The sequence below is a fragment of the Onychostruthus taczanowskii genome, unplaced genomic scaffold, assembly GCF_017590055.1.
Source record: "Onychostruthus taczanowskii isolate IOZ18803 unplaced genomic scaffold, ASM1759005v1 scaffold187, whole genome shotgun sequence".
Lineage (NCBI taxonomy): Eukaryota > Metazoa > Chordata > Aves > Passeriformes > Passeridae > Onychostruthus > Onychostruthus taczanowskii.
Genome location: NW_024499095.1, coordinates 47,574 through 63,484, shown reverse-complemented (window position 1 = coordinate 63,484; position 15,911 = coordinate 47,574). Strand labels below are relative to the sequence as shown.

The 15,911-nt window shown below is 56.8% G+C and overlaps 1 protein-coding gene across 1 annotated transcript in view; it reads right to left on the bottom strand.

Annotated features, from left to right (window-relative positions):
* DCHS1 (dachsous cadherin-related 1) overlaps positions 1 to 15,904 on the bottom strand; it is a 44,876-nt gene extending 28,972 nt beyond the window's left edge. Inside the window, exons 1-2 of the mRNA XM_041401171.1 lie at positions 15,682 to 15,904; positions 9,722 to 11,536 (exon numbers count right to left, since the gene is read on the bottom strand). Coding sequence (XP_041257105.1) covers positions 9,722 to 11,473 — 1,752 coding nt within the window. The 5' untranslated portion in view covers positions 11,474 to 11,536; positions 15,682 to 15,904. The remainder of the gene's footprint in view (positions 1 to 9,721; positions 11,537 to 15,681) is intronic.
* Positions 15,905 to 15,911: the final 7 nt, after the last annotated feature.

Sequence of the window (15,911 nt, the reverse complement as noted above, 5' to 3'; positions counted from 1 at the left end):
GATATTGGGAGGAAATTTTTCCCTGTGAGCGTGATGAGGATGTCCAGAGAAGCTGTGACTGCCCCTAGATCCCTGGGGAGCATCAAGGCCAGGTTGGACAGGGCTTGGAGCAACCTGGTCTAGTGGAAGGTGCTCCTGCTCAGGGCAGGGGGTGGAAGGAGATGATATTTAAGGTCCCTACCAACCCAAGCCATTCCACAATCCTTTGAGATGGGCACAGAGGCAAGACACATAGTAGGAATCTATAAACATTGCCAGGCATGTCAGCAGGATGTCAGCAAAGTCAAAGTTCAAGCCTGAGCGTGCCAAGAAGAGCCTCTGCACTGTGCTGGCAGTGGAGGCCTGAAGAAGGGCCCATTTCTGAGTGTGGATTCAGCAGCAGCAGGCACAGGTAAGACTGGAACACTCAGTGCCTCCTCCACCTCGGTCTCCACCAGCCTCCCAGGCCTCCATGCTGTTCAAAAGGCTTCAGAGAGCCTCCAGAGAGGGGTGAAGAGACAGTCAGTATTTCTTTGAAAAGATTGATCCATGTGAATCCATGGGACTCAACAGGCTGCATCAATGGATGCTGACAGAAATGGATTTGTAGGGCTGCTCTTCACATGTGGGGGCAAACCAGGGGAAATCCCTGACACCTGTAGGAATGCAAGTCTCACATCCCACCTTCAATAAAGGCCAAAAGGATTATTTGAGTGTCTACATTCTCATCAGCCACACTTTGGGCCCTAGGAGAATCATGGAGCGAGTCTTCTAGCATGTTTTAGGCCACATGAAAGATCCTGGAAGGGAAGAGCCATCATGGATTGACCATCCTGTTTGCTCTCTGTGGTGATGGGATCTGAGGTCAAAGGGCTAACAGCTGTGGGTGACAATTGCCTTGACTTTAGGAAGGATTTTGACACCTTCTCCCACTGTCCTCATATCCAAGGCAGCATGTTCAGTTTGGAGGGCTGGGCAATCAGGTGGGTGAAAGACAGGTTGGGAGACAGGCTCTGGGGAGAGGTTCATGAGCAGTGCTCTGCCTGGGGGCCACAGTGAGGGAAAGGGTCTGGATGAAAGTGACAGACGAAATACATCTTTTCTGTCAGACAATGGATGCCAATGAAAAGGCATATGCCCTTGAGACCAGAGGATGTGTTAAGGAATCCAGGGATGACCCCGATGCTGTGTTGTGAAGATTTCATGGATAGGTGTAGAAGAGACTACTACCATGGCAGGGTTTTGAGAATGCATCTGGGCTATCTTCTGCTGAAATCATTCACTTATCAGTGTAATTGCATGGGAACACAGCTGTTGGCATCCAGTTCCCAGCTGGATTTGAATCTGGCAAGGGATGTCAAAGTCAACAAGGAGGGCTTCTGTGAGTACATTGGTGACAAAAGGAAGGCTGGGTAAAATGTAAGGCCACAGCTGAAGGAGACCTGGTGACACAGGACATGTAAAAGACTGGGGTACCTAATGCCCTCTTTCCCTTACTCTCTACTAGTAAGATGGGTCTTCAGGAGGCTCACATCTCAGAGAACAGGGTGAAAGACATCACTGCTAGGCCCTTCACAATAATCTTTGCTCAATCATCATGTTTGGGAGGTTCCTGAAGACTGTGGGAAGGTAAATATCTCCCATCTTCAAGAGTAAGGCAGGAGGACCCAGGTAACTACAAAACAATCAATGTCACCTTGATCCCTGCAAAACCGATGGAGCAGCTGCTCCTGGAAACCATTTTTATGCAGGGGAAGGACAAGAAAATCATCAGGAGTGGTGAGCACAGCTTCCCCTAAGAACAAATCATGCTTGATCCACTCGATAAATGACTGGCCTGGTGGATGACAGAAAAGGAGTAGATACTGTCAACCTGAAGTGCACTAAATTCTTTGCCACTCTCCCCCACGAGATCCTCATTCAGCTGAAAACCAGCTGAATGTCTCCTGTCCAGATGGTGGTGGGCAGGGGCACAATACCTGCCTGCAGGTCAGTAGCTAGCAGTGTACCCCAGAGGTCAATCCTGCCTCCAGTCCTCTTTGGAATCTTCATTGATGACCTGTGTGATGGTGCAGTGCGTACCCTGAGCACGTTTGCTGATGACTCCAAACTGGGAGGAGTGGCTGATTTGCCAGAGGGTCACACTGCATCTGGAGCGACCTTGAGAGGCTGCAGGGAGGGACAAGAGGTGTTCTGAAGTTCATAAGGGACAGTGCAAAGTTCTGTCCCAGGGAAGAAACAGCAGCAGTAGGTGCTGGGGGCTGCGCCAGTGGAGAGCAGCTCGGCAGAGAGGCCCTCCAGGTCCCATGGGTGCCCAGCTGAAGATGAGACAGCAATGCGCCCTTGCTGCAAGGAAGGAGAATGGTGTTCTGGGCAGCATCAGGGGGAGTGTGGCCAGCAGGTCAAGAAGAGGATCCTGCCCCTCTCCTCAGCAGTGGTGAGGCCACAGCTGGAGGTGTGTGGCTCCCCAGTGTGGAGATGGCCATACTGGAGAAGGTCCAGTGAAGGGCCACAAAGATGATGAAGGGACTGGAGCACCTCTCCTGGGACAAAAGACTGAGGGAGTTGGGGTGGTTCAGCCTAGAGAAGGGGTATCATTCATACAGGAAAGAGGGCAACAAGAGGATGGATCCAGGCTCCTCCCAGTTGTGCTCAGTGTCAGGATCAGAGGTCATGGGCATACGCTGGAACACAGGAGACTCCCTCTGAAGATCAGGAAGCACTTTTCCTTTATGAGGCTTCCCAGGAAAGTGGGGATGTCCAAGGCAACCAACTCTGGACGGTGCTGCTTGTGCATGGGGGGGTTGTACTAGACTATCTCAAGAGGTCCTTTCCAAACTCAACCATTCTGTGATTTCCATCCAAAGACCTCCTGAACACCCCAGTTCCCCGTTGAGCTCAAACTTCCCCAAGAGAGCTCATCTGCTCCTCGTCCCTGCACAGCAGCCTTAACCACACCGGGCAGTAGCATCTGCTACCTGCCCCTCTTTGCCCACAGGTGTGGTGAGAAGGCTTTGCTGGAGTGCCTTGCAGCTGGGGCCGAAGAGCATGCAGCAGGAGCGCTGTGGCCACCACGGAGCAGAAGAGGACAACAAAGGAGAAGAGCAAGATGACTCAGGGTTAGGTAGCAAGAAACCAGAGCACCAGACTTTGAAAAGGAAGCGGCCAAGTCTGCCTCTCCCCACTGCATGGAGAGCTGGGAGGGCAGTGATGGGTATCAAGGCCTTGCAATTTCACACCCCCCTCCCAGTACCCCAGCAAGACAGGAGGAACAAGTGGAGCCAAGGTACAACAGACTTCCTACATTTCCCAGAGATGGGATGGATGAAGTACAGCCCCACACCAAGGTCCTTCACCCTGTGGAAGTCAAAGCTGCCCCTTCCCATAGAGCCATCTCAAGCACATCACCAGAGCCCCTCATACACATCTCCTGCCTACCCATGCTCCCACCCAGCCCACAGTGCTGTGAAGTGACGGAGCAGTGCTCAGCAGCTCGGGCTCCATTCCTCAGCCATCCTCCCCACTCCAGCCAGCGCAGTCAGCAGGCAGGGAACTCATCTGGAGCCTGGCCATGGCTGGGGCTCTGCTGCGCACATGTTGTGCTGTGGCTTTGGCAAACATCTGGCTCTGGGGCTCCCGCCCCTCTGAGTGACGGCTCTTGGTGGGAGAGGAGGGGAGGCTGGCGCCAGTGTGGTCAGCGATCCCACGCACGGCTCCCTGCGCCTGAGTGCGTGCCAGCGTCCTGCCCTCCCAGCCCTGGCACAGCCACTGACCAGCTAAAAGTGGCCAGGGAGCAGCCACACAGCTATTTCAGGAGCCGTTCCTGTCTCCAGGGCTTTGTCTCAGCCTCCAGCACACTCGGGTCTCAGGGGAGGGAGCAGGGTCAGGGTTTGGCCCAGCGACAGTCCAGCACACGTGGCCAAGGCGAGGGTCAGAGCCCATGGCTACCAGAGCCCCCCGTCCAGGGAGCCCCAGCGCAGCTGCCGGCACTGCTGGCTCGCACCGCTGCGTCCCCAAGGCCCCAGGCACGGGCAGGAGTCCGGCTGCTGGTCCCACAGCCAAGCCTCCACCCTGCCCAGAGCAGCTGTGGCTGCCCCAGCCCCGGCATCCAAGGCCAGGGTGGATGGGGCTTGGAGCAGCCTGCTCTAGTGGAAGGTGTCCCTCCCCATGGCAGGGTGTGGAACGAGATGGGCTTTAAGGTCCCTTCCCACCCTTCCGTGATTCTATGACAGACACAGGGCTGCCAGAAACACGTGTAGCTGGGCATGGGGAGCAGGGGCTGCCCTGAGATGGGCTAAAGCCTTCGGTTCAGAGGGTGAGGGGAAGTGGGTTAACCACAGATACTGACAGGGAGGCAGGATGTGATGCTAGGGCTGGGCAAGAGGTGAGGGACCTGGGAGTGCCCAGCACCCTTCTGGGAGCCCAGGGGCCTCCAAGCACAGGGACAGACCAGGGCACAGATGGACAAGGAACGACATTCTGCACCTGGGTTCCCAGGTGTCCTTGCTAGTGAAATGGCATCTGCAGCCAGGAGCTACAGGGCATAGGGAGCCCATTGAAGGTGCAAGAGCTGGAAGAGTGCTCAAGGTGGGGGGCTTGAATGGAGCAGTCACAGCACAGGGCAGAAATGGCAGGGCCCCGGGAAGCACTGAAACCAGAATGACCACAAACCAGAGTGTGGGGCTAGGTTTCAGCCATATGGAGCTCAGGCAGAGAGCGCTCAGAGAAGGTCTGTACAAAAAGATGGGACACATATCAATAAGATGTGCAGGAGAGACTGGGCTGGAGTCAGCACAAGATTGAGCATGCCAGGCAGGGTGAGCCTTGGGAGCAAGGTCAGGATGGGGCCCCCAACATCAGGAGGACATGGAGGTGCTCTGGAGACAGGCTGGGCGAGATAGGGGTGTTCAACTCCAAAAAGGCTCCAGGGAAACCTTGAGTCCCTTCCAGTGCCTAAAAGGGCTCCAAGAGAGCTGGAGGGACTTTGGGTAAGGGCCTGGACCGACAGAGCAAGGGGGAATGGCTTCACACGGCCAGAGGACCAGGTTAGATGGCATATTGGGAAGGAGTTCATCCCTGTGAGGGTGGTGAGGCCCTGGCACAGGGTGCCCAGAGCAGCTGTGGCTGCTCCATCCCTGGAAGTGTCCAAGACCAGGACTGGTCTAGTGGAAGGTGCCCCTGCCCACAGCAGGGGGTTGTAACTGGGTGATCTTTAAGGTCCCTTCCCACCTAAAACCATTCTGGGATTCCACAGGGAGCAGGGAGAGGCTGGCATGTCCCAAGGGCTATGCAGGTGGAGGAGAGCTGCCCTGGGTCACAGTGGCAAGGGTCCTGGGGGAGAAGACAACCGTGGCTGGCACTGACTGAGGGGTGTGGGGAGAACAAGAGGGAGCAGAAACTGGGGTCCAGGGGGGCAGCATGCTGGTGACTGGGGCCACAGGAGGGGGGCAGAAGGATTGGCCCTTTGGAGGGCTGCATGTGTGGGTGGGGCTGTGGGTGGACATGGATGAGTGAGCTGTGTGAGCAAGGGCAGTGGTAGGAAAAGGAGTTTTGTGGGGCCTAGAGCTGAAGCAGAGGTAAGGGAAAAGGGGCAGCTGTGAGGGGGCTGGGGATTGCACGGAGGAAGGAGGGAGCTGTTCCAGGGGGTTGGGAGGAGGAGCAGAGGATGGGGGGAGAGCAGCGCGAGGGGCTGGGGCCTCTCAGCTGCAGTGGAAAAGCTGCTGCAGCTCCAGGGGAAATGCTACTTGAATTAATCATGGCGCTGGCTGCTGTGCCAAGCCCAGGAGGAGGCTGCTGGCAGCGCAAGGAAATAACTTTCACAGGAATTTGGAACAAATGCAGCTCTTCTGGCGGTAACAACAGCACTCACCTCCCCCCACAACCTCCCCATGTACCAGCATCTCCCCCATGCCCACACTCCTGTGTACCCCCAGATCCCCCCACATGGCAGCCTGCTCCTCAGGACCATGATAATCCCCCTCCCCTTGTTCTTGCCCCCCAGCACGCTCCCAGGCGTCTCCCCATCTTGCTCTGGAAAGCTTGTCTTCTTGTTTCCAAGGAGGGGGAGGCCTGCTCTATGTTGTGCAAAGGTCTGAAAATAGGTTGACACTAAATCCCTTGCCCTAAGAACACAAATGCAGTTAGCAATGCCCCACTCCCTCCCAGCACTCTCCTTGCCCGCAGCTGGTGAGCACTAGTCCTCGTGCTGCCCCAGGGTCCATGCATGGCTACGCTCCACATCCCTGCACAGCCCCCTCCAGCTGCACAGCCAAGGCACCAGGAACACCTCCAGACTCTCTTCGGTAACACAGTGTATGTGGCCTGGTGTAGCCTACAGCTTTTCATCCAAATCTTCCTCCCTGAGGCATGGCCCATGGGGTTGTGCCAGTGCTATGCATGTAGCATTGCCCATGAATGTCCCATGAATCACAAACCAGAACCAAAAACTCATCAGACTTGTCCTCAAAACCACAGAGACTCTACATTAGGTGCATTGCTGGTCAGCTTTTAACTTCTGATGTTCCCCAACATTTGTGTATGGGTGCAAAGGCAGGACGTGAACCCTGGTTCCAAAATCATCAATACTGGATATATGCAAGAATCAATAATCCACCACTCCATGTCATTCAGGTTGCTGTCCAATCAGCCCATGCTCACTGCATGGGGTTCACAGTTCTCTCTGCCAGAGCACAGACAATACTTGATTTAGCATGAAAAGTCAGAAAGTCCCAGAAAAACACTATCTGACCATGCATGCAGTGTGCTGGTACACAGTCAAATGTTTAAAGCAAATTTAAACCAGCAGGGTGAATTTATACCAGAGCAGTGCTTCACATCACGGACCACAGCATTGGAACGGGGTCCGGTGCCCTAAAGCTTCTGTATCATCAGCTCATGGAGGCATAGAGGAGCAGGGCAGCCAGCTGGGGACTGTCTCCTGCTCCATTTTCTGCTGGTCTCATGTTCATTGCTATCCTGGGCTCTGTCTCCACCAGTGCTTCTTTCTCATCTCAGATTTGAACAGGGAGTTTGCTATTTCCTTTGCTTCATGCTCAGTCTGCTACTGTGGGACCTGGCCCATAGTAAACACAACTAATAAACAGAGAAGATGTTATGAGTTCCTTTTTCTTTCTCAGAAGCTCAGGCCAGCAACCTGGTCTGCTCATCCCTGCTCATACTCAGACACAAAGACTGTCCCGCAGACAGAACGGAGTCTGCAAGGGAGCAGATCGTCTGTAGTGATTGTTCAGGTCTCTCCTGCTCACTCACGGGGATTCCTTCCTTCCCCACCTTTCTGTCTGTCCATGGAGAGGAGACATCACTGTCTAGAAACAGGCCTCGTTCTCCCAGGGTTTTCTCCTTAGAAATGGGGCAGACTGACAAAGAAGCACACTGAGTTCTGTGCTGACCCGGGTGACTGTCTTGTGTCCTGTACCTCATCTGGCAGGGCCTGCCCATGACCTGAGCACTCATGACCATTATGTGGGCCTGAACAAAACCCAGGCTTTGACAGAGATGCTTCACTGTCCTGAGGCAGGGTGAGCCCCAGTGCCTGGAAGCCATAGAGAGATGGAGTCAAGCAGGAGCAATGGCACAAAAGGGCTTTGGGGGCAGCACACCTGACAGGGGCGACTTCCTGGGGAACAGTGCTGGGCACTGGCCACCGTGAGCCCTGGCAGCACCTCTGAAGCCTTCCTGTGTGAGGCAACAGGGGTGGCCATGCCAGGCGGCTGTGCTCCAAGCCCAGGGCTCCCTGACCTGGCTCTGCCCAGCTCCCAGACTAGGCTGGCTGCTGCTGCATCCTCGATCAAGCCATGGGCCTGGCCAGCCTCCTTTCCCATCCTCTCACATTTCCTGGCTCAGAGGAAGCAGCAGCAGATGTGTGAGCTGTTTGCTTTGTGCCGAGGCCGCGCGGGAGTTACCTGTGCTCAGCCCAGACGCTGTTTCCAAACGAAACACCAGCACTAAGCCAAGACCATCGAAACGCGGCCAAGCCTTGGCCACCGCCGGCTGCCAGGCCAGCCGTGTCCCTGCGCAGCGCAGAGACAGGTAGCCATGCGCTGGGCACTCTTCTGGCTGCGCCCCACAGCCGCAGCTCCTCTGCGGTGCTCTGCCTGCAGCCCGGCCCCACACCCGCAGCCAGGAGCCCAGCCGCCATCTCCGATTGCATTTCCAGAACGCCTTCCCACACGGCGAGCAGCGCTGAGCAGGAAGGCACGGACAAGGAAAGAGGGGGGCCTCCCTTCAGGGGCTGTGCACAGGCCTGGGGCTGCCATGCATCTCTGCTCTGACCCTGGCCCTCACCCCACCCCTGACCCTTTCCCCGTCTCTGTCCCCAGCCCTGCCCCATCCCCACCCACCCTACACTGGGACAGTGTGTAGTGTTGCCCCGCACACACCAAACCCAAATCTCCCCTGACCTACATCTTCCTCCTCATCTCCCACTCACTCCTTCTGCCCGTACTTCCCCCTAATCCTACCCTGAGCTGTCCCCAAGCCCCCTGACCTATGCCATCCTACACTTGTCCCAGCTCCATATGCCTTCTCTATTCCACACCTGGCCCTTGCTCTCACCCAATTCCTCCTTCCTGCCACACTCCTACCCCATCTGCTGCACTCACTCCCCAAGCCCCACTCCAGCACTCCCACTCCACACCATCAGTCACCAGCATGCACACACACACACCCACCCCCACAGCCCACACTCACACCCCCCATGCCCCTGCAGTGTACCCACAGGGCACCCATTCTTTCTTGCCACCTCCAGGGTGACCTAGGGACCCTTTTTCTTGGCTAAGTCACAGCACCTCCTCCAGCCTTGTCTTATGGACCCCAGAATTTATGTTCTTCCTGTCTCCTTGGGCCCCTCTCACAAACCTGGCAGCAGAGCTTCTCATGGTCCCAGCCAAACATCCTCATGCCCTACACCTCCAGCAAGGAAGTGCCCCCAGTGCCACTGGTGCTTGTCCCAGTGGACAGCCTGGATGCTGCCATGGTTGGCAGTGCCTCACTGCACCCCCACACCTGCCCTCACCCCAACTCAGGCAGGTGGCATCACCTGTCCTAGGAACCAGGACTCCAGGACCTGAGCTGCAGCAGAAACACCAAACAGAGGGCACACAGGGCACACAGAATCCCAATGGCATCACTAACTCATCACAGAGCTTTTGGAGGGCCAGCAGCTCTCCAGCCTCAGCTGCAACCTCTTGCCACATAAAGGCTGGTGCAGCAGCACGTGTCTCAGCTCATTAGTTCATTACCATAATTAATGCTAATGCTCACAACCAGCCTTACCAACACTGATGAACTTGGGCTAACGACCTCACAGGAGGAGAGGGAAGTTCGAAGGCTGGCTAGAGGCAGTTTCCCAGAGGCAGTATCACGTTCCTTAGCCCTGTTTTGAGTGTCCTGGCTGCAAGATAGCTCCACACTGATGCAAGAAAGGCCTGGCACAGCAGGACCCACCTCAATAGAGGCTCACACCATGCTCTGCAGGACGGGCAGCCTTGTGGTGTGCCCAATGGCAGTGGCATTGACCACTGCTTGCACACAGAAAGGATGTACACGACTTGACCCCATTCTGGACTCACACCAAGGGCGGGGATCTCTGCTCCGGCATTCCTGCTGCAAACACTGCCCACCACAGCCATGACACCTGCACCAAAAACCCTGCAGTGGCAGGTCTCCCACGCCAGCCCTGGCTGTGCCCCTGCCGAGCTCCGGCCTCAATACCTGTACCTACCTGCAAGAAGCAGGTCCCAACAGGGGTGTTCTCCTTCAGGGACACGTTGTAGAAGTTACTCCTGAACACTGGCTCATTGTCATTGACATCCTGCAAGGCCACGTGCACCACAGCTGAGGAAGAGAGGGCAGGGGTTCCCCGGTCTGTGGCCAGCACAGTGAGCTGAGGCTGAGGATCCTTTTCATAATCCAGTGGGGCAGCAGTGGTGATGATGCCAGTGGCAGGGTCAATGGTAAACCAGCTGGAGTGGGTGTCGCGGCCATGCAGAATGCTGTAGCGCACCTCCCCATTGGGACCCTGGTCCTTGTCACGAGCTGTCACCTGCAGGACAAAGCTGCCTGGGTACACCACCTCAGGGATGCTCTGCTTGTACTCCTGCTGGTCAAAGAGCGGGGGATTGTCATTAACATCCATCACCTGCAGCACAAAGGCTGATTCTGCCCGGAGCGGGGGTGTTCCTGAGTCAGTAGCTGTCACCCGCAGATCATAGGAGTCTCTTTCTTCCCGATCCAGAAGTTGGTCCACACAGATCAGATAGATTATGTTGTCCTTGGTAGTGAGGGCAAACTTGCCATCTCCTCCCTCCAGTGTGACATTGACATTGGAATACTCTCCATAGTCAGGATCGGAAACAGAAATGCGTGCCACATACTGTCCGGGCTGGGCTCCCTCGGAGATCTGTGGGGAGCCATCCTCACTCAGAAAGATGATGGTCATGGTGGGCTGGTTGTCATTGTAGTCACGCACATGGATAGTGACAAAGGCTGTGGTGACCTCAGGATGGACAGCCTTATCCCTTGCCTGCACCACCAGCTCATGCACCTTCCTCACTTCATAGTCCAGGCCCTTGTTGAGCTTGATGACTCCAGTCCGGGCATCAATGGTGAAGTACTGGTCAGGATCGCTCTGCCGTCGGTTGATCTCGTAAATCACATCCCCATTGTCACCTTCATCTGCATCAGAGGCAAAGACCTGCAGGATGCTGCTGCCAGGTTTCAGATTCTCTGAAATGAGCGTATGATAGCGGCTCTGGTTGAAGCTGGGGGCATTGTCGTTGATGTCCTGAATGGACACATCCAGTGTCATCTGGGTGCTCCGGGGCGGAGAACCCCCATCGTAGGCTTCCAGCAGCAGTGAGTACGATGAACGGTTCTCCCGATCCAGAACGTTGCTGACCACCAGGTCCAAATACAGGACCCCGTTGGGCCCTCGACGCGTTTCCAGGCGGAAGGCCTGCCCCACATTCCCTCCCTTAATCATGTACCCTTGTGTGTTCAGGAGACCACTGTCAGCATCAAAGGCCGGGTCCAAGGGAAACCTGCTGCCAATGGGGGTGTGCTCTGGGATCTGAAAGGTGCTGTGCTGTTTGGGAAACGCTGGGGCATGGTCATTGATGTCATTCACTTGGATGTTCACTTCTACCGTGATGCCCTCTGGGGTGACAGCAATGAAGCTGTAGCGGTCCCGAGTCTCCCGGTCCAGGACACGAGCTGTTTTGATGATCCCTGTATTCTCATCTATCCCCAAGTCAGTGGAGACGCCACTGCCCTCCTGTGCTGAGATGAAATACATGTAGGCACTTGTTTCAGGGGGTAGGCCAGCACTGATGTCCCCAATGATGGTGCCAGCCGGCTGCTCCTCATCTATTTGTAGATCCAGGGTGCCCAGGACAGCAGAGCCCATCCCTGCTCTCAGGCCCCCAAGAATAAGCAGCTCCAGCAGAAGCATTGTTGACCTCTTCATTTGCTCCATGGCTGGCAACTAGCAGAGCAGAGGGTGGCTTGATCTCCTTTGCAGAGTTCGCTTTAATCCTGCCTGGAATGCAGACCAGAGGATACTGGTTAAGAGGGAGCAAAGGAAGGACAGAAAATAGCCTGGAGAGGGAAGGCCTGCCAGGTACCTGCTGCCTGATCACTATGTAACGCCTGTCCCTCACAAGAAGCAAATGTGACAGTATGTGTCAGAGCCTGCCCAGAACAAAAGCCTGGGACAGCACCTGGAAGCAGCTCACACCTGACAGTGCACCGAGGGGAGCAGCTAGGACCCTGTCACAGAGCTGCTTCCTACATCCTCAAGAGCTCTTTCCAACCACTGCCCGCCTGGCAGTACTGGCATCAGCTGCCCCAGAGCAGCATGCTCCTGTGTCTTTAACAGCTGAATGCTTCCTGTGAGGTTCAGAGCCTGTCTGCAAGAGGACAGAGGTTTTTGGGCAAACAGCAGCCTTGCATCTCTCCACCCTGAAAAAAGCTGGTCTCAAATTACGAGATAGCTCAGCCAGTCACTGGCTGAGACCCTAGCCCCCACCCCCCTCTCTCCCCAGCAGTGTGCCTTTCAGGACCTCAGGGACATAGGTGCCAAAAACCCATGAAGTGCAAGTCTGGTGTCCCTGGGAAGGAGCACAGAACTGGAGTGGGCTTCCATCCAGTGAACAATAAATCAAAAAGGATGTATTGCAAAGGATGTGCCCACAGCTGGGAATGCCCGGGATAGGATCAGACCGTGCTCATTGTTTGGGCTGACACGGAGATCTGTGGTGCCCCAAGCCGGTACCATGGAGGGCGGTGGCAGTGCCGTAGGAACGCAGCGACTCCCTCGGAGCTGCCAGCTGCTCCGTCCCACACCCTCCGCCGCTCACTCCCCTCCTTTGTCTCCTTCTCGCTGCTCCTTGCTGGCTCCGGCTCCTTCCCTCCCTTTCCCCGTAACTGCATTTCATTGCAGCAGTGGGGGAGGGCGGCAGCCAGCCGCAGCTCCTGCAGCGCTGCAGCCGGACACGGCGGAGCCGCCGGACTGCCGCGCTGTGCCCGCGGGCTGCCCGCCCTGCCATCCCTGCCCTGCCCTGCCGACGGCCGCCGGGGAACAGCGGCCACCGAGCTGCTGAGCAGCACCGACCCCAACACCCGCTCGGCCCCAGCGAACGAGGCTTCGTGGTCTGCGGGGATGGCGGCAGCATGAGCTCACACTTGGACTCTCTTGAAAGCGTTTGCTGCTGGGCCCATAACCACACTCAGGAGCTGCTCATGTCAGATGCGGGAGCAAGAACCTCCCTGTCTTGGGGGATGGAGGTGGCTGGCAATGCCTAGTTTGGGGATAAGAATATCAGCCCTTGACCAAAGAACTCCACGGCGGTGTTAACCCTTTCCACGGCACATGTGATGGTATTCTTGCGTCCCCTTTCCCACCTCGGATCAGCTGTCTAGATTTTTTTTTTCCCTGTGTAAATCCTGGGTTAGTGACAGAAACAAAATAATTTAAAAGTATTTTCTACTCATAAAGAAATGTTTACTTCAGTGGACATCCGGTCTGAGGCCTATCCACACAGTCTGAGGTAAATCCACATGCTCTTCTTGCACCCAGCAGGTGAGAACCTTCACAATGTCCTAGGACCTGAAGTCAAAATAAAATACTTTTGCGTGCTGTGATTTGGGAATCTGCACAAACTCAGTGGTCCTAGACAGGTCTGCCTCTCTGTTGGAGCTAGTTTTAATTCCCCAGATGCAGGGGTAACTGCCTACCCTCAGAACATGCAGTGCTGGAGGAATGGGGTCTGAGGTAGCTTCTGTGACGAGATTGCACCATTCCAATGGTGCTTCAGATGCTCAGGCCATGGAAAGGGCCCGGCAGAGAGTTTAAAGCCTTGGTAGGAGCTTAGACAGGAAAACAAAACAAAACAAAACAAAAAACCAAAAAAAACAAACAAAAACAAAACAAAAAAAATTGTAGAAAAAAAGCAAGTAGAGGGCCAAAATTCCCTGGGGCAACCTAAGCTAGGTTAAGACTAAGGACAGGATAGAGCTAACAGTTCTTGGGTAGTGTCTGGAAGAAATCAGGGCAGAGACATGGGGAAAAGCCCACCTGGTTCCATTACTAATGTTGCCTTGAGAAGCCAGTGAGGCTTTATGGGCTGCTGGAGGGGAGAAGAGAGATTTGGGGAGCGTGAAGAGCAGCTGAGAGCACTAGCACAAGCAGGGAACAAAAATTAGGGTCCCTGGGCTGGAAAACTGGTGATGAAAGCCTGTATAAGCTTCTTCAGTTCCATCCTCCCTGGATGCAACTGAGTAGTTTCACAGCAAGCCTATCTTTCAGCAAAAGGTGGAACTGAACATTACTAGACTGCACCAGTCAGAGGTACCAGCCATCCTTGGTACCAGCAGACCCCTGTTACAATGAGGTCTGCAGGTTTGGGTCAGAGGGAAACAGCAGTGACCTCAGTGGGTGCAGAGTCACAAAATCTGAACAGCTGCTTTCAGTTAGCAGAGAGCTCAGTGCAGGGCTGGCTTGGCCGGGCTGTGTAACGTGAGCCACACTGCCCCGCTCCCTCTCTGTCCCTCCCACCACCGGGCATCCTTGTGAAGGAAGAACGGCAGCAGGAGTCTCTGAAGAAAACTGCCAGGATGAGAATCTCTTCACATAGGTCTTTGAGGCCCAGAGCCATGGTAAGGAGGTTGAGAGGAAGGGCAGCTAAAATGGAGCAAGCTGCAACATCCATCTAAGCCTAGAGCTGGCAGGCTGGGGCACCAGGAGAGCCCAGCCTACACGTAGCAGATGTGTGATATTTTGAAAGAAAAAAGATATGGAATTACATTGGGACCACTGTGTGCACCCTTGCCGGCGGCAGCTTGCGCCTTCTGTCAGCCACGAGAAAGGGGAAGTGGGCTCCCAGCAGCCCCAGCAGAGGAGCTGGAAAGACGGCACCCACTGTGCATGCCACAAACAGATGTCAGAGTGCTTGCTGTGCGAAGGCTCCATGAAAGCTGCAGATGCTGCTGATGCCATACCCTAGGTCTGACATGAGAGGCCATGGCTCGTGTAATGATGTTTTTGAGACTCCAGTCCAGAAGAGGAAGCCTGTTTAATCTTTGCTGAGCACTGACCTGGAATATGCTTTCCTCCTGTACATTCACAGAGATTCTCTAGTTTCAGATGATCTTGCCCCCGAAACCATGCACAGCCCCGACTTGCCTGCAGTGCAGCCTTGGGCTAACAACTCACTTCCAGCCTCTACTCAGCCTACCACTACCTACAGCCACCTCCGTGCCTCCCGGCTCTCCTCCCATCTCCCACCTGGGCCTGCAGGGCCGGCACCCTTCTGCTCGCTCCCAGCCCGGCCACACATCCTCATGACCCTCTGACACGGCCCCGAGCAGGCAGAGCGGCGGTGGCACTCCTTTCCTGCGGGTGCAGTCAAGTCCCTACTGCATCCTTGTGAATCCCATTTTTGTGCCACACTGGGGCTCGCCGCGGGCTCTCCTGTGTCTCAGCACGCATCCCTCACAAAGGAAAGTCTAATGAAATATTTCCGCGCCGGAGCCAATACCCACAGTCTCTGTCTCGGGACATCCCCGCTGCATCGGCCCCGGCCAGACTGTGCCCGCCGCCAAGGCGCTGCGGGGCCTCGCCTGCTCCCTGTACGCTGGAGCCCCCGGCTCCTGGGGCTCGTTCTCCCACGAGCTCCGGCCTCCCGGGGCTCCCCCCAGCTGCCGGGCCCAGCGGCCGCTGCCGCTCCCTGTCCCCGTCCCCGGCGCTCCCGGACGTCCCGCACCGGGCGGCCTCGGTGCCGGCGTTCTGCCAGCCCCGCTCCCCGCTCCGCCCGGGCTCGCAGCCCCCGCCCGGCGCCTCCACGGTTCCGCTGAGCGCCCTCCCCTCGGCGGCTCTGCCCTGCAGCGGCACCGTGAGCGCCCGGTCCCGTGCCGTGCCGTGCCGTGCTGTGCCGTCCCGTCCCGTCCCGCCCGGCAGCCCGAGCGCCGGGGCCAGCAGCGAGCCCGGTCCGGCCGCGGCTCCGCGGTGTTGCGCCGCCTCGGGCGCGTCCCCCCGTTCTCTCCCGCCCCCCCGCCCCCAGCTCCATTGTCTCCGCGGCGGAGGCAGAACAAAGCGCCTGGTCCCGGTCCCGGTCCGGTCCCACCGTGCGACGATGCCACCGTGCGGGGCTCCGGCAGGGGCCGAGCCCCGGCGCTAGGACTTACACTGCGCGTCCCGTGCCGGCGGCGTTCACATCCCGCAGGGTCCGGCCCCGCCACGACGTCCCGCAGCCTCCCCGCTGCTCCGGCGCCAAGGTCTCTCCAGCACCGCCGGCCGCTCCAGTGCCCCGAGCGCTCCGGCGCTCCCCCGGTGCCGCGGCCGCCCCGGTGCGGCTGTGGCCCCGCGGAGCGCTCGGCGGCGGGTCGGCGCTGGCTCGGAGCTGGCTCGGCGCGAG